Source organism: Halichondria panicea, chromosome 1, assembly GCF_963675165.1.
Source record: "Halichondria panicea chromosome 1, odHalPani1.1, whole genome shotgun sequence".
In the NCBI taxonomy this organism is placed as follows: Eukaryota; Metazoa; Porifera; class Demospongiae; order Suberitida; family Halichondriidae; genus Halichondria; species Halichondria panicea.
Window position 1 is genome coordinate 5,754,083 of NC_087377.1, and position 22,896 is coordinate 5,776,978.

The 22,896-nt window shown below is 41.2% G+C and overlaps 2 protein-coding genes and 1 long non-coding RNA gene across 3 annotated transcripts in view; 2 read left to right on the forward strand and 1 right to left on the reverse strand.

Moving 5' to 3' along the window:
* Positions 1 to 1,431: 1,431 nt before the first annotated feature.
* On the forward strand, positions 1,432 to 3,906 carry LOC135337901 (uncharacterized). The gene is made up of 6 exons (XR_010395352.1): positions 1,432 to 2,613; positions 2,680 to 2,873; positions 2,926 to 3,028; positions 3,084 to 3,251; positions 3,390 to 3,583; positions 3,742 to 3,906. It is a non-coding gene; the product is annotated as an uncharacterized LOC135337901 (long non-coding RNA).
* Positions 2,886 to 22,896, reverse strand: part of LOC135337858 (dual specificity protein phosphatase 6-like) — a 51,260-nt gene continuing 31,249 nt past the window's right edge. Inside the window, exon 13 of the mRNA XM_064533883.1 lies at positions 2,886 to 2,920. Coding sequence (XP_064389953.1) covers positions 2,901 to 2,920 — 20 coding nt within the window. The 3' untranslated portion in view covers positions 2,886 to 2,900. The remainder of the gene's footprint in view (positions 2,921 to 22,896) is intronic.
* LOC135337852 (uncharacterized protein K02A2.6-like) lies at positions 5,488 to 8,349 on the forward strand. The gene has a single exon (XM_064533860.1). The coding sequence runs from the start codon at positions 5,927 to 5,929 to the stop codon at positions 8,198 to 8,200; it is 2,274 nt and encodes a 757-aa protein (XP_064389930.1). The 5' UTR covers positions 5,488 to 5,926; the 3' UTR covers positions 8,201 to 8,349.

Here is a 22,896-nt window from a genome sequence, read left to right on the forward strand (position 1 = left end):
CTTGACATGTTTCGATTAATATTTCACCTACTGTAGAACGACCGATACCGAATAATTGTGATAAAGTTCTGTACTCAATATTATTTTGTTGCTAATCTCCATAAGGTAACTGCTACACGTTTATCTACACCAACCGGAGATCTCATACGGGTACGTAATTTCATGCAAACAGTGTCAAATGTTTGTTTTGACATACGCAAATTCTCCTTCCACCACTCGTCTCCATATAGCCCTGCCTTCACAGAATCCCACCAGTGTGTACTCCGTGGCTTACTCCACACAGTTCGGGTTGAAGGGGACCGGACCATGCCAATTATCATCATCCTATAATAATAGTGTTTGTGAATCAGCTTCACATAATACTACCTAGGTAATTATACTAAATACCTGTATAATAAAACAGTTACTTGCTTACTTGCTGATTCTTCTCCTGTGGGAAGTTCTCCTCGTCCTAGCCTGATGCTTCAATTTAAGCCTACTAGATCTACCACGTTGTTGTCGAAGGCGGTTGGTCCTATACATGGTAAGGCAGGCTGCCAGCATAAAAACAAAGCAGAGAACAAGTTGATTCATTGCTGTTTGCAGTTGTTGCTTGCAAAATTGATCGCCTAGGATACAACGTAAAATAGGCGTGGCATGATACAAGTGCGGACACTATCAATGCGCATTGTAACTGGTTTGAGCAGATGCGCATTCAATGCGAATTGTAACTGACTCTAGTGCGGAAAGGCCTTTAGGATAGAGATCTTGAGCGCAAGCTGAACGAAAGCATCACTGATTTAAAAGAGAGCAGGGATTGCATAAAAATTCTAGATGACAAGCTGCAACTGCACAAGGACAAGGCAAACAAAATGTCAGTTCACAGTTCTTCTCTACAAATTGGTGAGTGATATAGATTATAGTACTCTACGTCATGCCGCACAAACTTTAAATCAATTATACCAGTGCTTAATGCTTAATCAATTTACTTTACAGTGACACCTTCACCCCCAGCTCTCGATTTTCTTGAAAATAATTATACTTGTTTCATACGGAAGGTCAGGAAGACCCTGCTCTACTGACAAAAACCAGGACACCTCAGAGAGGATATTACCTCACTTAACCAGGCAGAAAAGGAACCACCATCAAAAAAGAGGAGGTTTTTCACCGAATCAGAGAACACACTTATCAGCGATTACTTTCAACCAAGTAAAGATGCAAAACCACCAAGCTCAGACAGAGCAGGCGCTTTCCTGAGAGAACACCAAAAAGGGGGCAACTTCTCCGGAAGAAGCCTCCAGCAAATTCAAGATAAAGTAAAGACTCTCATTCGGCAGATGAGAAAGTGATCATTGAACTATAGTTAGCTTTTAGTGTGTACATAGTTTTGTTTATAATTTAGTTATATAGCTTGTATTGTTTTGTTTTGTTTAGTGTGTACATTGTTTTGTTGTTATCAGAATGAGAACTGTAGGATGGGTGGAGTAGATCTGTGTCCTTCACAATTGTGTTCGCCTCCACAAACCCAGTGCACCAAAAAATATTCAAACAATGTGATTTTGCCACGTATTACATGCCAGTGTGGACATTCAAAGAGCTCGAAGAATGCCATTTTCTATCTAATGGGTTTATCTTTTTTTTATAGTGATTCTTATAGTGATTCTTCTCCAAGACATGGTAAGAGTGGCGCTCGGTGAAATTGCAGAAAGAACGGACTGTGTACATGGAAACCCCCTCTTGGAGGGTGAAGAGAGAGTCTGTGTAACTCAACTCACAAACGGAGAACTTAGACGTGACGGGTATGACATTGAGGAGGGTGGATTTTGTAGTTGGAACCGTTTGGACTTAAGAAAGCAATAGCAGAGTGCATGTATATTTTTGTAAAGAATGTGTTTTCACTCCTTTGAACCTCAAATATATAGTATAGTATAGTTCTAAGAAGTTCGGAGGGATCGAAACACACCGAACACCCTGTAGAACACACTCACCAAGTGTTTGCTTGTGCTGAGAGTTAGGGATCGAATCACACCGACCATTCTACTAGAATGGGCAATGGAATGAGCCATAGAATTTCAGTAGAATGGATGTATAATATAATTCTACAGCCATTCTATTCATTCATGGCTGTAGATAGATGTATAATGGTAGGGTATATATAGAATGGATGTATAATGGTAGAATGAGCAGTAGAATGAGTAACCCTGGTGAGGGTTTGCGTGTCCAAAAGGATTGAACCACAATGAACACTTGTAGAACACCCTAATCAAGTTTTGTATTGAATACCAGCACCAGCTCTAGCTCGTACCACTCACGAAAATGGAGAACGGAACCAGATGAAATTCGAACCAACAAGTTCGTTGAGTCCCTGATCACGTCCGGGAAGTTTAAAAGTGAATTGTTGGAGGATTGCGTATCGGAAGTGAAGACAATTAAACAAGTGTTGTTAGCTCGTTCATTTATTTAATTGTGTGATTATGCTCACTTTAATAGAGTCTCAAGGTCGTGAATGTTCCAAGTTGTAAATGATCCTTCTTGTATATATGGATGAACAATTCAGTGTAGGACGTGGTAGGATGTATGATAGGGTACTTTAGGATGGATGGCGATCTAGCCACCTTAGAGAGTGATAGCGAGGTACGTATGCATGAATGTGTTTATAATAATTATGTATGTCATAATTATTGACTCTGGATCATGCAGGAGCCAAATTTTACAGCGTTTCAAAATAGGAGGCGCAAGAATATTGAGGAATTGAAGGAAACCTTAGGAAACCTTGGGATTTAAAGCAAGTGTAAAAAATAATTGGTAACGTGAACACATACACACTATTACATACACACTATTACACATACACACTATTACAGATGACACATGCCACTAACTACAACAACAAGGTAAAGCCTGTATGAATTTAAATAAATTCATACTTTTTTGGGTGTTTTTCAGGTATCAGGTTCTACACGCCCACGAAGTCTAGTGCCTGAAACTACGAGTAGCGGAGGTGAACAGACCATCAAGAAAGTGACTGCTTTGCAACTACAACAACAAGGTAAAGCCTGTATGAATGCAATGGTGTATATCACACTTTTTTGTGTGTTCTTCAGATATCAGGTTCTACATGCCCACGAAGCCTAGTGCCTGAAACTACGAGTAGCGGGGGTGAACAGACCATCAAGAAAGTGACTGCCAAAGAAGGGTACACTTACGAGCTATCATCAAGCGACTTAGCCCTCGAGCAATCTGTCTTCACAGCTGGAGATGGTAGAGATGGAGTAAGCTGAGTATTGTATTCATGAACCATCAAATTAATGTACTGTTATAAGTATAATAATAATTATAGGACTTACCTATTTGCATGCATACAGGGTGCATTTAATATGTTACATGCTGTATGGCACTTTGTATTATAGAAGAAAGAACTTGTGCCGCAATATGGGGTGTACGTGTCCTTCGTTGACTTGGACAGTAAAGAGCAGGGCAGTAAATTGACTGCAACTGGATTAATGCGGAGTTTAATCGGGATATGGTAAGGCTAGCCACAAGTTCAGCATCAAAGGGTATCAACCAAAGGATCAGAACAGCAGTATTTAGTCAGCAGTATTTAGTAAGTGCATAATAATAGTATAATTATGCATTAAAGGAACTCGAACTCACTCAAATGCGACTATGATTATACACTATACACTGTAGTTTAAATTACTTGCTGTTAATGTTAGTGCTCGCTTATAAAATTTTGTATTAACACTTCGTACTTCATTGTAGAATACTGCTTGGAAAAATACCCTAACTGCTCAGCTGATAAGTTAATGCGAGACCTTACAAACGAAGAGAGGAGATCTAGATCAAAGTAACAACGAAAGAAACAATGGCTCTGTATAATTATTAATTAATCTTTTGTCCGACATGTATGTATAATTATAATTATCATGATCGATAATCCTATCTACATTTCATGTGTAAAACAGGTATTTCATGCATGAAACGTGCATGAACCGGGCATGAAACATGCACTAAAACCATGCGCGGTTCATGCACTAACCATGCATGAGTTAATGCATGCTCCAGTCATGCATGTTTCACACCTAATTATGCACTGTTCCTACCTGTAAAGCGTCCCAAATCCTTCCTCGGGGTAAGGGACTGGTGGATTGCCTATCTGAGAGTTGTGCCGGTGGAGTTGCATGACATCATGTATGACATCATCATGTGTTTTGTAATGTCTGATATGCGTGGGTTGTAAATAGCTACACAATTACAAATAAGCTTAGTTTGTGGCAGAGAAACCAAGAAACATTGAGACTGGTGGTAGAAGGCTATACTGTCAAGTCCCCAGACAAGTGGTTGTCTCAATTGCAGCTTGATTGATAAGCTCTGCTTGGTCGCTTAATCTTGCACTAGCACAGTCTTGCCCATCCATTATTTTGTTATTATCATGCATTCTACCACAAAGAAATTAACTAAGCAATACTGTGGGCGTAAGAATGTCACATGACATTGATACTGCACTCTGATTGGTCATTACCAGATTCAGGTAACGGCACAACTCTCAGATAGGCAATCCACCAGTCCCTTACCCCGAGGAAGGGCTGGCTGGCTGGTGAGTCTAGTTTCATGCATGGTTGCATGAAACACGCATGTTTGACACAATTAGGTACATTGGTACCTAATCGCCTAATCGTACTCATGCATGAAAATGTGCTGATACATGTCTGAAACTGACCTGTTTCAGGTGCTATATTTTCAGTAGGCCTATAGAAACTCTTACTTGCACTTGATTCATCCTCTACACACAAACACACTACCATATACCTCGCTTGCGCATGCGCACCGAGGCATAATAATTATTGTTATTACATAACACTTCAAACCTCCATAGTGGTGAGGTAGCCACATTAATTGCTTGAGAGATTGATAGCGCCCTCAGATTAATTCCCTTGATGCTGTCCATATTGACATACTGTAAGGAAGAAAGATACTTATAATACAGCCTACTTCATAACCAAACAAAGCTGATCATAATAATTCTTAATGCTGATCTAATATTAAATGTATATAATTAGTACGACGGTTAAATTTCACCTTCCGTTCTTCATGAAGTAGTCGCTCTGACACCATGTCCATCTTAGTTAGGTACTTCAAAAAACTAGCAAAAGAGTCAGGTAGGCTTGCCAATAAATACACGACCTCATCTTCCTCCGACTCCGCTAATTAGCCAAACACTTCCGTCATCCGTTTCATACTCAGGTATATTAAGGACTGGGACCTTTAATTATTGCTAAAACGCAGCCACGCCCACGATTTTTAATATGTTTTGTGTGTAAAAAGTCTGGATAGCTACTTGTCTTTTTTAGTTCTAAAAACGGTGTTCTAAACCTCTTAGTGTAGTAGGTAGTTCAAAGGCTAGCAGACATGGTACACTTATTAGCCAATAGAGAGCACTTTAGTTGTTTATGACATCACTTCCTGTCATACCTCTGGATTCAACCACTAATTTATAATACCACCGCACAAATCATACAGTGAAACGACAGTTTACTTGAAACAATACTTTAATAACATTCGTAACAACGTAAGAAAACTGAGATGATGAAATTGGAGGTACTATTACACAGACTGAGTCTGACTGTGCTCCACCTATGCAGCCTTCCAGGTACACTGTTTGAAAGGGAATTGTGGTAATCTGGTAATGTGGTTTAGGAAATCACCAGAACCTTGGACTTGTAAACAGGATATTAATACATGTAGAACCTTCTAGATGTTAGTAGTAAATACTTAGTCTTGTACTAGTTTAATCTAGTAACTTCTTATTCTGGAACATTCTTACTGTTCTGTTTTTGTATAAATATTTGTGCACGTTTTATATCTATCAGAGTTCTAATTATTTAAGTTATTGATTACAAGACATTACAATTGGCGACGAGGATTGTGGATCCCAAAGTCACAGAAGATGGCAACGGCTCAATTCGGAACTCTCAATGAATTTAACGCATCTGCAGAATCGATTACTGCATACCTCGAGCGAGTGGAACTTTATTTCTCCGCAAACTCTGTGGCACAAGACAAGAAAGTAGCCACTTTTCTGAGCGTTGTAGGACCCACTGTCTACTCTACTCTCCGAGATCTATTCGCACCAACGTCACCCAAAGACAAAACACTGAGGCAAATTTTTGATCGGCTGAAGTTACATTTTGAACCAAAAAGGACTGTTATTGTCGAAAGACATCACTTTCACAAACGCGACCAAGCCGCAGGGGAATCTATCGCAGACTATGAAGCTGCTCTCCGAAATCTTGCCACACACTGTGCATTTGCTGCTTACCTCGATGAAGCTCTCCGAGATCGTTTTGTCTGTGGCATACGAGATGATTCAATTCGTCGACGACTGCTCTCAGAGAGAGACCTCACTCTAACTCAAGCTATTGAACAAGCTTTGGCAATGGAAGCTGCAGCAAAGAATGCTCTTTTTGTCAATAGTCATGAGCATGGCATCAAGAAGCTACACTTTCGACCAAAACAGCGGATGGCTCAACTACCAACCACCTGTTCCAGATGTGGAAAATCCAACCACACGGCCAGGGATTGTAAATTCAAGGACGCTACTTGCCATGCGTGTGGGAAGCGAGGACATATTGCTCCAGCTTGCAGATCCAAACAAGCCAAGAACTCCAAACCCAAGCCAACTGGATTGAACCAGCCAGCCAGAAGCCAGCACACGAATACTGTTCAAACTAACGAGACAACAAAAACCGACTCAGAATCGGAAGAATTTTACAACTTGAAGCTCACAACACCAGCTGCTACTTCACCTATTGAAGTTTCAGTGGAGATTGAAGGGAAAACATTGTCAATGGAAGTTGATACAGGAGCTGCCGTCTCTATAATTTCAGAGGTTACTCGAAAAGCTATTCTTCCAAAGCTAAAACCCAAGAAAAGTACTCTCATTCTCAAGACCTACACTGATGAACCACTCAAGATTGTTGGGCAGCTCAATGTAAACGTGACCTACGAAAAACAGAGTGCACAACTACCACTGATTGTAGTTACCGGAAATGGCCCTAATCTCTTTGGAAGAAACTGGTTGAAATACATTCGACTTAACTGGCAGCGCATTGCCACTGTCAGAAATCCTTCACTCGGTCTCAAGGAACTACTGGATCGACATGACACTTTATTCAAAGATGAACTGGGAACCATCCAACCACAGCAAGCTACTCTCCATGTGCAAGCAGAGGCGACACCAAAATTCTTCAAGCCCCGACCAATGCCGTTTGCTCTCAAGGATGCTGTTGGACAGGAATTAGATCGACTTGAGAAGCACGGAGTCATTAAAAAAGTTGACTCTAGTGATTGGGCTACACCTATTGTGACAGTACCAAAACCTGAAGGAAAGATTCGGTTATGTGGAGATTATAAAGTCACCATAAATCAAGTTCTCACTGTGGATCAATATCCACTACCCAAACCTGAAGATTTGTTCGCCACTCTAGCAAATGGACACAAGTTCACTAAGCTGGATCTTCGTCAAGCCTACCTACAACTCCAACTTGATGAGTCCTCCAGAAAATATGTCACAATCAATACGCATCAAGGCCTGTATCAGTACACACGTCTACCTTTTGGCATTGCTTCTGCTCCAGCCATATTCCAACGGCTTATGGACACTATTCTGCAAGGGGTACCTAATGTTGTTTGCTACATTGATGACATTCTGGTGACGGGCAATAGCGAGGACGACCACCTGAACAACCTCAATGAAGTGCTATCCAGACTCGAAAAACATGGTTTTCGGTTGAAGAAGGACAAGTGCAAGTTTATGACAAATTCTGTGGAGTATCTAGGTCATCAGATTGACAGGGAAGGCATTCGAGCACTCTCACACAAGGTCAACGCAATAGTCAATGCTCCTCAACCAACAAATACCCAGGAATTACGTTCATTCCTAGGACTAATCAACTACTATGGGAAATTCATATGCAACCTGGCAAGTCTGCTCCATCCACTAAATCAGCTACTGCAAGCTAACAGGAGGTGGGAATGGACTGAGACCTGTTCACGAGCATTTCAAGCATTTCAAGACGCCAAGGATCAATTGGTTTCAGCGGATGTCCTCACCCATTACAATCCTGAGCTACCCCTTCGAATGGCAGCAGATGCTTCAGCCTACTGCTTCAGCCTACGGTATAGGAGCAGTCATCTCACACCTTCTCCCAGATGGAAGTGAGAAGCCAATTTCATTTGCTTCACGCACTCTCACACCAAGTGAAAAGAATTACTCTCAACTTGAAAAAGAAGCTCTTTCACTTATATTCGGTGTCAAGAAATTTCACCAATATCTCTATGGCAGGAAATTCACCCTGATAACTGACCACAAGCCACTCACTGCGATTTTCGGAGCCAAGAAAGGAATTCCCACATTGGCCGCTGCACGACTACAGAGATGGGCACTCTTGCTCTCGGCGTACAACTACGAGATACAGTATAAACCAACAGAATCTCACAGCAATGCGGACGGTCTCTCCAGGCTACCCTTACCAGTGATGCAGGATTCTGATGTGGGAGGAGAAGGAGTGCGTATTTTCAACATTTCTCAAATTCTGTCTTTGCCAGTAACCTCCAAGGATGTTCAACAAGCCACAAAGTTGGACCCAATTCTCAGCAAAGTGCTAAGATACACAAGAGATGGATGGCCAACTCAAGTCCCAGACGAGCTCAAACACTACTACTCTAAAAAAGATGAAATATCTATTGAGGCTGACTGCCTACTATGGGGAATCAGAGTAATCGTTCCAAAATCTCTCCAAGCACAAGTGCTCAAAACTCTGCATGAAGGCCATTCAGGAATTCAGAGAATGAAGGCCCTCGCCAGAAGTTATATGTGGTGGAAAGGAATAGATCAAGACATTGAAAGTCAATCTAAGTCCTGTAAACCGTGTCAGGAACACAAACCAAATCCCCCCTCAGCACCTTTGCACATATGGCAATGGCCTACGGCACCACTAAAACGAATCCACATTGACTTTGCTGGACCCTTTCAAGGAAAGATGTTCTTAATAATCGTGGACGCACACTCAAAGTGGCCTGAAGTAATCATAATGTCAAGCACTACTGCTGAAAAGACCATTGAAGCTCTCTTTACATTCTTTTCAAGATATGGTCTACCCGAACAACTCGTCTCAGACAATGGCCCTCAGTTTACCTCACAGGAATTCGAAACAGCAATGAAACAGCAAGATATCAAGCACATAAGGAGTGCGCCTTATCACCCATCAACAAATGGTTTGGCCGAGAGATTCGTGCAGACATTTAAGAATGCCATGCGAGCTAGTGAAAATGATGGACACACTCTAATCACTAGACTCAGTACATTTTTGGGAAGGTATCGAGCAACTCTGCATGCAACTACTGGTCGTTCACCAAGTGAACTCTTTTTACAAAGGAAATTCCGTACCAAACTCGATCTGCTCAAACCGGATGTAGCAACCACTGTGCAGGACAAGCAACTTGAACAGAAGAAATACCATGACCAGCACTCCAAATTGAGGTCATTCACATTGGGACAAACTGTCACTGTGAGAGACTATCTCTCATCGAAGAAATGGATGTCAGGGGTGATTGCAAGTATACTTGGACCGACTATGTATAAAGTTAAGCTGTCGAATGGGAACGTTGTTGTCAGACACATCGATCAGATGCGTGACCGTCAGTTTGCAGACACAGAAGAAGAAAACCCATTCGAGTATTTCACAAGTAGAGCTGAAATGACTGGAAGTGAATCATCGATCGAATCACCTCGCAATTCACCACTTCAGCGAAAGACCTACCCAAGACGAGATCGCCGCCCAGTCGAACGCTTAATGTACCCTCCTACTTAAAGGGGGAGGAATGTGGTAATCTGGTAATGTGGTTTAGGAAATCACCAGAACCTTGGACTTGTAAACAGGATATTAATACATGTAGAACCTTCTAGATGTTAGTAGTAAATACTTAGTCTTGTACTAGTTTAATCTAGTAACTTCTTATTCTGGAACATTCTTACTGTTCTGTTTTTGTATAAATATTTGTGCACGTTTTATATCTATCAGAGTTCTAATTATTTAAGTTATTGATTACAAGACATTACAGGAATGATGTTACAGAGTGAATCGCTTGATGGTAAACACACAGCCTCTAATCAACAGCCTCTAATCAAATTGCGTATCTTCAGTGCTTATTTCATCCACATGTTTATGTACATTGCTTCCAGGAAAAGTTTCTGACTAATAGCTTATCTTGAAGAGAATGTAGGAGCTGATCCGCCACTTTCCCCATTCGAAATGAACGTAAGGGTCCTTCAACATTTCAGCTTGAAGAATAGGCACACAATAGAATCGTAGCCAATTTTGAAATTCACTGGCTTTCTGTGTTTTTGAATGCTTCCCTACCAAAATCGAAGTGAAACTTGATGGTACTTAAACAATGACGAAACCCACTGCTCTAGGAATCGCTTTACAAACACCCGCAATAGGTAAGAAGAATTGAACCACTACCCTGTACTTGACTCAGACTCGGTCCCCCTACTGCAGGTACTCGTGTAAGCCTAGACAAATGCACGAATAAGAATCAAGCCTGCAAAACACAACCAGCTCTGATCAAACCCCAGATCTGGATGAAGAGGTTCAATCTTCAATCTGGTACACGTGAACACGTGACGACTCTCACCAACACCCACAGTTGACCTTACCTGACCCACTTCCCGTCTCTGACTCGTGGGGCTCTTCAGACAGTTCTACATTACAAGTAAATGATGACGAAGCCCAATTGGAAAACGTTTTGTCGCCGAACTGGCCTGTAGAAACTTGTCGTATCGGCAGACGCCCTTTTCCCGGGAAATGTTTTCTTCATGGCTCATGGTGCTGCAGATGCTACTTACCAGATTCAGGACAGATTCAGGAACTTTGTCCATTTCTTCCTCAGGCTACAGGCTATGATCTCAGTCACTGCCATATTCTCACTGTCTAGCAGCTCACTGAGTTGGACCTTTCTTTCGATATTTCTGTACAAAGCGTACCTCGAGGCAGCATATTAAAGATACCACGTGGATACCACGTGAAAGAGCAGCTCAATGCTGCAATGCTGGTACCTACATAGCAGTAGGCACAGTACATTTTTGAAAATTACCACTATGATATGACGGCTACATCAAACTTTAATACATTCGTGGCTGTACGGCATTCCTACGTTCTGATAAGCCACGCCTACGTTAACATTTCGTGGAGGTCAGCCTGCCCACAAAGTATATAATATGGTCGGCGTATAATAATCGACCTTTGTTTCGAAAGTATATAACCTGACTTTGTCCTTCAATTTATGATAATAATTACTGTTTTTTCTTGGGTGCACCGGGAGAACTTTGTCGCTAAGCCCATAATTTATTAGTTAAAATTTATTCACTACTCTTTGAACCAAATCACACCAGCTCCGAAAAGAAAACCTCTCTGGCATGCATGCTACCTAGTAAAGTTTACACATCCACACGTGGCTTCAGTAGACTCAGTAGACTCCAAGCTTGCCTCCCTATATCTTCTTCCTAGCCAAAGTTACACCCTGACTCTACTACCAGAAGAACTTTGAAAATTGTTTTTGAAGACCAAGAGTAAGCTACTTCACAAGACGGGCTTGGAAACATTCAATTTTGATAGCTACGTGACTAAAAATTTCGATACAAAAACGAGCAAAACTGTCCCCATAACGCCCACGCACATTTAGAGTGATTGCTGTTGCTAGGGACTTAGCTGCATGTGACATAATAACAGCTCCACTCGCTTGTATGGGGTGTGTCTAACAACGCTGCTGTGCTTCCGCTTTCCAGCTGTGTTTTGCTACACTATGCTGATGAGGCCCAAAACCATCTGATGGTTGTCAGACGGTCCATACTACTAATTGCATGTGCAGAGTTCATGTTGCCAAATGCATGGGTTCACGTACTGTATGGGTTCACTTACTGTACATACATACCGTAAGTTTCGTGGGGTAAAAAATTTGTTCAACTGTGTTCCATTCCACATGTCTGGATTTTAGTGGATTTTAGTGATATATTTTCAGTACATAAGACACAGTCGCTATGCCAACATTTTCGATGGCAAACTCACAGATATACTACATAGCAACAATAGACAAGGAAGCAACAGTGTTCTGTCTATAACAACACAAGAATATATATTAAACATTACTGATTGCATATACAAAGCAGGGAAGCGAGCGGTCGGATGTATTTTCGGTAAGTATCAAGTTTTGTTGTTGTTTTTTTGTTTTTACTCTTATTTCTGTTTACCGTGAGCGTTAATGAGGTAGTGCAAAGTATTGACTTCGTCTAACAGTAATTGTATTATGTTGATGATTATTTTCAGTACATAATTATGTACAGACAAAGTGTGTGGAGGCGTGGCTCAGTCGCTATGCCAACATTTTCATCAGATATACTACATAGCAACAATGACAATGGACGCATGTTCACTAATGTTATTAATTATTAACATGAAAAAGCTAAAACAGATGCTTCAGCTCAAAGAACGTAGTATACAGAGCAGTATACACACACTACATGAAAAAGCGATGCTTCAGCTCAAAGAATGTTAAAGAGCAGTAGAGCAGTACACATGTACTACAACGTTACCATATAGAAACATTATTTATGTGTACAATTATTTATGTGTACATGCCTGCAGAATAATTATATCAAAACAGAAGAATTCAGTTGACTGTGACTGTGGCGTGTTTATATGCATAAATAATGAACACTGTCCCCAGACTGTGGTGATTGTCAACATGCACTTGAGATGCAAAGTTATCGTATAACGACCTTTTAATGAAAGATCTTTAAAAAATCTTTTGTTACAATCTCAGTACGATGATGTCATGGTACTTACGAGTTCATGAGATATGGATTTTTAAAGTATTTTAAAGCCGGGGTAAATTAGCTTAGGGGACATTCGAATAGGGCGGGTCTTAAAGCCTAACCAAAAGGAGAGAAGATGTAAGTGTGGACTTTGCCGTGCTGTGCCGTGCTGTACAAGATCATGTTTACCTCAGAAGAAAACTACTACTCTCTCACAGAACTCTCACAGCCATCTTTCACCACATGCTCACCACATGCAAAATCACTGATAATGTAATTCATGACGTAATTCACGTGCGCCATTCTATGACATCATTAATGATGTAATCAATAAAATTATAAAGCAAGAGGTTTACTGCATGCGCGATATTATGACAGCGATCTCAAAGAATCAAAGAAGCAAATCAAAGAGAATCCCAATATCAAAGCTTGTAACTGTCATCAGTCTATTTGGTACTACTTAGATAAATGACAAATCATGGCACCAAGTAGGTAGGAACGTATACCTGGTTAACAGCACTAGTTATCTGTGAACTATGCTTTGACTCGTGGATAATGGGGATTCATTCACCAACACGATTCATTCACCAACACTTATTTTACCCACCCTGTTTGTAATATCTGGACACAAACGAATAATTTATAGTCGAAAAATAGCTAGCAAGGATCAGTAATCAAGCAATCAACAGCCAAGAGTTGTATTTAGGTTATAATGTTTATATGAAATATATACTGTAGATGTAGTGGTGTACTGATGATTGCTTGCTATGACTTACATTATGACTTTACTGTATCCATCAGTGATGTGCCTGCTACAGCAGAGGTTTTGTGTTGATGTTGTGATGTTGTATAAAGATACAAGTCTTGACCCATTAATTGTAGCAGAGTACAGCGAATGTGGAACTCAACCAGGGAGGATTAGGGCGCAGTAGTTTAGAAGGAAGGTGACTACGGCACTCATACGACAAAACGTTGTAAGGGAATATTACGTATTACCATGGATTACGTATTACCATGGATCCTAGGCTATACATAATTTTTCCTAAAGTTGCTGTGGAGACTCTTTAATCGAAAATTCCCTAAAGTGTGTGTGTGCGCGCGCACACACACACATTATGCGTGCCCCATTAAGTAATGTCCATTGTCCTAGGTGACTTTAATGTCGACATTCTCATTCTTACCAACACAAATTCACAATTAGACACGTTAATGCGTTTTTTCTTCCCACTACAGACAATGGTACTCTTATAGACCATGCAATAGCCCAGAACCAGAGCGTGTTGATACAACTACTCAGACCATGATGCAGTTCTATTTCCCTTGAATATAGACTTCCCCTTGTTTTATAACTATGGCCTCAGTCTATGTTCTGAGACAATTTTTACAGCTAGATTAATCGGGTTTATTAAACATTCATTTGTACAATAATGTGTTTTACGTGTTTCTTCTCTTATTCACTTTTAGCATACCTACGGTATTGGGACACACACGTTTCCCTTGATGAGCTGTATGCGTTGATCCTTTCCGTGGCTAAGTGTCTGGACTCTCGGTCTGGTTGGTGCAGGCTGATATTTGGCCCAAAACAGCCACATCCAGCTCACTGGGTGACAAGTCCATCGCCGACATCCTTATCTCCAGCACATGAGTGAGTGAGAACTGTTTGGAGCAGGGTTTACCTCCGTACAGCGTACACCGCGGTGGCACCCATACGTGTCTTAACTTTGTTGTCTTCAGAGGTCGCTGGAGGGAGCGTTGTTGGAGGAATCTTTTCTCCACTGTGTCTGATAACCCTAACCCATCGTAGTCACTGAAATCTAAACGAAAGGTAAGGGTTTACAGTTAATGTTTTACCACTAGCAGCTGAGAGCTAATAATATTAAAGGTAGCAAAACAAAAAAACAACAAAAAAAACTAAAAAGTGACAACATAAAATTAATTAACAGACACAAAACTGTAAGTAAGGGCAAGCAGACAATAAGGGCAAGCAGACAATTAGTTATAAGTAAGTAATTGAAACAGTGCTGCACATGACTAAGTAAACTACTTGCAGAGACAGCACTGCTTGGTAGGAGTGGAACCACGAATGATGATTGAGGCAAAGGGAGGTTGGTCATGATGGTAATGCCGAGGGTTCGGTTTCGGATTGAGTGTGAACCTTGACGAGTGGAGAATTGATTCCCCCCTGATGATCCTGCGGCACAAGGGCCAAGATAAGTATTAATCTGACCAGTGTTTGGTACAGAGTCACGCTCCAAACTGATTGATGTCACAAGAAGAAGAGGGGTCCCACACTGCTACGGTAATCAATGATTATGGATTGATCTGCTTGGTTTGGTTGAAGTACCTGTATAACAAGCCAAGTTTAGATTTTGCATTAGCGCAGGTGTTGGAGATGTTTTTAGGTATTTTGTGATGGTGACTCCAAGGTAGGACAAGGGTGTGATTTGACCTGAGTTTGTAGAGAGTATGATGGACGGGGGAGACTGATTGAGAGTGATTGAGAGTGAGACTGAGACCCGCAATGTTGACCCAGTTGGCGATGGCATCAATATCTCCTTGAAGATCCAAGGTCCCCTCCCCTGTTTATAATAATTATTTATTTCTTAATTAATGGTATTTTTATTGTATGACTTTTATTGCTTGTTCATGCTTGTTCATACACATACGTACCTGTGTCGTCAATGTCGCCACTGTCTTGGTCTTCCTCCCAAGGTCTAACCATGTAGAAATAACATCTTCCAGTGGTCTCTGGTCCTGCTGAGGCAGTCTCAGAATGGCGCTGCTAGACTAGGAAGAATCTTGCTGCATGCATTTGCACCTGGCTTCGCGCAAGCAAGCCCGCCCATGTTCACAGGGAAAAACGACGTCACGTACACTACAATGTTTCCGTATACGCAAGAAAGAAAGCACAAAGTATTAGCATTATATAAAGGTATTGTGCAAAAACTAGAGAATTTGGGCTCGATCTGCGCGAATTGGTCTGTTTTCCCAGAGGTTAATTAAGTGAAAGTAAAAGTACAACAATGTGTTACTGACCAGATCTAGACCCGGTGTCATAAAATTTTAGGCCCCCCCGGGCCTAGAATTTAAACATTCTAGGGCGGCCCCTTCTTAAAAGTTTAGCCCCCCCCCCCATTAAATTATTAGCGTATTCAAAAGTACAACAACATAAAACTAGAGCTCGCACACATTTCATGCAACTGGTCACAGCACCATTCCATGAATCAGGCCTCATGCAGCACGAAGCACATAGCCTGTGTCAGCCAGATTACAAAGTCAAAGGAAAAGGAAAACTGCCTCATAATTATATCCCGGATTTTCAAGGTTGCTGCTTCTGAGCAGCTGGGTTACTCCAAAAAGCTTATCAAGCCTGGACTACTAGAATCTTCAAACAATGAGCAAAGAAACTAGCCTAACAGCTATGATTCGAGCTGAGCTATAGTGATGCTATACTGGAGCATCTCCACTTCCATGTAGGAAATCAAAACATATGGAAGAAGATATTGGAAGAAGATATATGAATTGTTGTCTTTGCACTGAAAATCGTGTGCTTTATAATTATAGTGAATTCACAAAATTTCGCCTCCTTCGGTAGCCAGCCGTTTGCTGGGGGATAACGCTACCATGTTTTGTCCTGCTGGGAAAGTTGGAATGACGAAGTTGCAAATAATTTTTGGCGGTAGCTATGCACAGTCTTACAGGCAGATCCAACATTGCAGAGCTGCATCAAAGGTATAAGCTTGAAGGTAAATCTTTGAATTCCATGATAGCTAACATTTTTGCTAGTACTTTTATACAGAGTCTTTGCATGCATGTCTCTTGTCCTTTGTCAACTGCTTTGTCAACTAATAGAGCTAACCTTACCATAATATTACCTCTTTGACTTTGTTCATCTTTGTTCTATCGTGCAGAAAAGGAAAGAGGGGGGGCCTAGAATTTTAACAGAATGGACCCCCCCTTTGACCTTTGTTCTATCGTGCAGAAAAGGATAGCAAAAGAGGGGCCAGTTGGGGGCCTAGAATTTTAACAGAATGGACCGGCCCAAAATATTAAAATTCTAGGGGGGCCCAAAATTTTATGACACCGGTGAACAAAATGCGAATTGTCGTTGTGCTCGGCAAGAGCTAGAATGGTGCCAGCTAGAATGGTGCCAGCTATTCGTACTCATAGACGTTCTTGTGTTTAGCTTTAAATTCTCCATACCTTTACACCCTTGGGTTAAAAAAGACTCATCATACACTGGTACATACATAATGTTGTGTACATGAATGCAGGACATTTATTATTACTAGCACTTTCAGGATAGGTTGGTCGTACGGCAATATTTCGTTAGAAACAGCTGAAGCTCTTGAGGAGTAAGCTCAGCACTAGCCTCAATTTAGCACTAGCCTCAATTTGTCTTTTTCAATGAAGTCGTAACTCGTAAGTATTCCCATGAAATTCGTAGAGAAACCCTTCGTGCATCGTCACAGGGTTCATTTACAGTAGTATACAACGTTGATAGTGTACAACTTTCTTTGTAAACTATGAAGGAAACTATTGAAGATGAGACAAAAATTAATTACAAATTAAATTGAGGAGGATTAATTCAGCCGGTGGTCGACAGTGACAGTGACGGAGAGACAGTGACGGAGAGGACTGGGCCAGTTTCGCACCGCTCTTCAAGAAGCTCCTGGAGATCAATGTGACCCACCACTTCCAGACCTGGTTCTTCTAAGAGCCACCAAATGACAAAATCATCTGAAAGTAGTAAAACAGCTCATGTAACAATCTATAAGGTGTATAACTTTAGGGCTATGAGGCTCATTACAAGCAGCTGCCACCTTCAAAAGGGGCAACCTTACCTGATAGCCTTTCCTGATTCTCGCTTCTGTAGAAACCAGGAGCACTTACTCTATCAAGCACTTACTCTATCAACACCTAGACAACCACCACCACGTATATTCGGACGCTTGGCTTCCGACTGGACAACTATTATTTGTAGTGGATATTATAGCACAGCTACGGACCTCAAAAAGCTAAGCTACTAACTGCAAAGATAGGGTCCAGAATGTTCGAGTGGCCGGTGAATGCTTGTATTTTCTCACCTGTTCAAGTACAGCTGTTACGATTCACACTGTTACTTCTAAAGCCACTGTTACTTTTAACTATTCTAGTCCTACGTCATGTTTTTGTCCCCGCCGCCCACAGACTTCTTTTCATTTTTTCATCCTCCAAGAACCAAAATGCTCACAAGAAACCATGGCAAGTACAAGTAATCTACTAGTGCCTCCTGTGAAGTCATTCGAGGAGGTCATTCGAGGAGCTATAACAGGAATTTGCAGCACTCTTATGGACAGCCACTTCAAATCACTCTTTACCGTTAAGCAATGGGGGTAATCACTACTGGTTGACGGCTGGTGGTAGAAGCGGAGCTAATTTTACACAACTTCATACAAAGAGAAGTGACAGATGCATTGGACCATCCTGGGGCAATTTCAGGGAGGGGTGCTCGAAATAGTTTTCAGTATTCTCATGTGAGTCAATATGAGGTATGTTTGACTTGGACTTGTGTCGGTATTCTCCTGTGAGGTTCTTTCCAGTCTCTTCTTGCGGGCCCGACGAGTCAGAGGCATTTTCAAGCCTATACAAATCTAAAAAATAAAACATTGAAGTATAAGCATTTATTTACTTTACGTTAAATGGCATGTTTCTGCCAGCCAATGTTTCTGCCAGCCAATCAAATTCCAAAAGTAAGTATCACCAGTCCATGTCTTAGAAGATATTCAATGCTAATAAAAACTTTTGCATGTGTCACAGCAAATACAGTCCGGGCCAAAAATGTGTCCGGCCGGACTAGCGGAAATGGTCCAAACTGATTACTTTTTAGCAGAAACTGTCCGTCTATCAATAGTAATAGATCTACACTGTCAAAACCACCAACTTCATTTTACAGCAGCAAGGTACAGAGTCAGTGTAAGAGTAAACAGCAATAGAAGGTAAAACAGCAATAGAAGTTTAATGATCAGCTACAAATTAATCATGAAGATTTAATAGTGATACATGAATACTTTAATAATAATTATAATTATCATCAGTCTAGTCAGGGAGAACAATTATCACAAGCTCTTGATTTGATGGGAGTAATACTCGAGTAATGGATTTATCTCAACATAATTGTGATACTTCTGCTTTCTTGAAGGCATCAAACTCATCATGCAGCTTGCCATTTATGATGACAAAATCCCAAGCTTCGAGGTTCTTTGCTCACTGAGCTCACTGAGGCCAGCCAGAGGGACACATCGACATCTTTACTCAAACAATACTCCCCTTCTCCCCTTCTCCAAGTGAAATTGTATTATTATACACAGTTCCGTAATTTACTTGAGTCATAATAACTTACATCAAAGTCTTCATCTTCTTCTGCAAGATACAACTCCTGACTAGCTCCAGTTCTCCACAGATGCTCATCAAAGAGAAGCTCCTTCAACACCTGATCACAATCTTGAGATTGATCAGGGAAAGCTGCAGGGTCAGCAAAATTATCAGGGACAGCAGCATTAAAGCTATCAGTAAAGCTATCAGTAGAACTATCATTGGCAGTGGTTGGATCATCAGGAATGGCAGGATCAACAGCAGCATTAGAGCCATCAGTAGAACCATCATTGGTAGTGGTTGGGTCATCAGGAATGGCAGGAGGGACAGCAGCATTAGAGCCATCAGAGCCATCAGGGTTGGTAGTAGAACGACCGCAGGTGACGGTGGTTTGACCATCAGGAGTAAACATTATAATTCATGTATGATATTTAATACTATATACCTTGTAGTACAGCTTTAGCCTAGACGAGTAGTCTTCAGCACAGTTCCACTTGCATTCTTCAGCTCCTTTGTCCAGCCTCTCAGCACGGACCCAGTCCAATTTGGATCAAGTTTTCCTCCTTTCCTAGTTGTTTTTCGAAGATTTCTCAACAACACCTATTTTAAAGGAAGGAAGAACATGCTTGGAATCATAGATCCTCTTCTGCTTATTCTAAGCAACTTCAATCTTGGCTGAGCGGATGTCTCTACAAAGTTCTGTGCTTTGCAACAGTGTCATCGAAGGCTTCATTGGAAGAAAATCCTTCCTCTTCACTTTCACTTTGAGCTGTAGTGGAGGTTGCGACCATACAGAAGCTCGAAGGGAGTGCAAACAGAACAGGCTTGATACACAAATCCCAACCACCTTCTGCAGTGACCGAATCAATGTCTGGTTAAACCTCTCGTCTAGACCATTCGTTTGAGGGTGGTAAGCAGAAGATATTCGCTGGTCAATATGAAGCTTCTCGCACAGGTTCGATATAACCTTGTTGATAAATTCTAATGATTGAGGGGCAACTATGAATAATAACAAGGTCATACAGAAAATCTGCTACACTCCCTGCTTCTTTCGTCTTGAGTGGAAGAGTGGGAAGAGTGGTAATCAGTGCACGTAATGATGTATTTATTCCCATGGGGTGTTTCTTTTAGTGGGCCAATCAAATCAATGCCGCTGACAGGCACAGGGTGAAGGGTAGCAGGGTAGCTGGTGTTTTTTTAAGAGTGCTATCACAAGTCTTGACATAGTTGTCAATGTCATTAATCATTCCATTCCAGTAGTACCTGTATAATATGCATGTATTTCATTACGAGTTTTTTTATACATACAACTGAGTGTAATAATTACTTATCTTCTCCCTCTCCCAAAATGCCCAGCTAGCTTGTCTGAATGACAAGCAGCTATGATTCTCTTCCTCATCTTTAATCCACTGCCTCTCTCTGCCACTATGAGTGTAGGCTTTTTTGACTTCCTCCTAATGTTGACTTCCTCCTAATGCTTCTCTTGGCCCCTTCACTTGCCCCAGCTCCTCCTTGAAGATAGTTAAATACGTCCTCGTACTTTACAAACTCCATTGTGCTATAGTCAGTTACAGCGCATAGCATCTAGTCATTGTAACCCTCCAGACAATATACGCGACACCAGACAGGAAATGCGACGCGAACGCTGTCCGGCACGGACCGTTTCTGCGCGCGCAATTGGTCCGGACCTTATTTTCTGTGACACATGCATTTGCATGCATTTACCCAAACAGAAACAGGTCAAATTACATGAAATCAAGACAAAAACAGCGCCTTACCTTGCACAAGGCGCACTGGCATATGAACAAAACCTCCCTGAATGGTCGCCTCTTCTAGCAGAGTTTTTCGTGCAGCTGAGTTAAACGCTTTTTCTCTAACTAATTAAAAAGCAGATTGATCAGTCATCAGCCTATCCCTGAACAAATATAGCCTAGACTTACATCAACAGATAGCGAACAAGAGATTTGCAAGATAGTACAAAGATAGTTGTTGCATGTTAATCGTGATATACAAACTCCGTTCTATGAGCCATGTGTTGTTTCTTGAATCAAAAATGGAATCCAACTTGAGGTATATTTAGGTACAGAATTTTAGGTACAGATGTATAATTATGTATTGGTTTATGCTTTAATCTAATATCAATTTCCCTGTAGGCCATGCAGTTATAATCAGTACGACAAAAGCTGCTTAGAGAAAGCTATATCTGAGCTTGAGAAAGGAACTATTCCTAGTTGTGCAAAGAGCTGCTTTAGATCGACTCCCACTTTAAGGAAAAAGTTGCGCCTAATGCAAAGCCTGGACCTGCACCTGCACCATATCTCAGCATTGAGGAAGAGGAAGCATTGAAGTTTACTTTAAACATAACATGTAAACATAACATGCGTGATAAAATTATATGTGATAGTACTTAGGGAAAAGGGTCCTTAAGCTACAAAGTATAAAATTGAGTTTTATTGCTTAATTGGATGGAGCAGAGCTTTGGCTTCAAAATGATACCGAATTAATTGAACAGTGAGGGTCACGTTTTGAGAAATCAACGTTTAAAGGTTAATTTCTACATTCAAAAGCAGGCAGTTAGAAGAAAGGTTAAGCTTTGCATATCAAAAAAAAAGCCTCACTCTCCACTACAAATTGACCCTTTTCTTACAATCAATTATGCTCTTGTTGGCAGGCACTTGTCACACAACTCAGGTCTTAAACTGTAAGTTCTTTAATGTACTCTACTGACGTTATAAATGACACATCTTGACATATTGCACGGATTAAGGCTGATGGGAGAACAAAATCAACACCTAACATTAAAAAGGAGGGGTGATTGGATAAATGATTGGATAAAAAATTGTCACGCTCTTTTGTCAACAATTTTTCCACTCTGACACCCTTGGTGGTAGTAGGGGCTGGTAGTAGGGGCTCTAAGCGCGCAATGTGATCTGGCAATCATACATCACAGCAGGGACTATCAGCTGAGGCTATGGTGAGATTCTCAACAATTTCCTCCTCCTAAAGTTCTCTGTGTCTATACAAAAATCTTTTACCAAAGAGTCGATTTTCTTTTGCTTCGGACTGTAGCAGAGATGGGCACGGGCAGGAGATCTGTCACGTCCTGTACGCCCACACAGCTACAAAGGAATGAACGTACTAACGCTAATTGGTACATCCACCCTATAACCAGCCTGATATCCATCCCCTACACGTAATAGATAGAGTGTACTGCATAGTGTACTGCATAGTTGCAACAATGCCCTGAAAATCAGCCTTTCCTTGGTGAAGTGTGTCAGCGATGTTCCAACATAACTATGAGAATGTACTTGCACGCTTCTATCTTTCAAATGTGGAGTGTATCTACCCAAGAAGAAGCGTGTTTTCGCAGGCTTCTGTAGCTAGGAATGCAAAGCGTCCTAGCAAAGCGTTCTCTTGCTGCTACCCTTGGACAGCAGAGAGGAGCAGGAGCAGGAGCAGGCAGGTGCTGTTCCTGAGAGACAATCTGATAAATCCAAAGTCTTCCCGAGAAGTTTTTTGATAAGTTTGTAGACGTTACTTCTTGTTCAGGGATATTTACTTGGCGCACTTGGCGCTTGTGATAAATTTTGTTCCGTCATGTTACCAGTGCCAATCTTATTGTCGTAGGCTGATCAATTTTCGCCAGGTCCCAACAATACATGTTTGCAGTTTTTCAGAACGGGCATGTT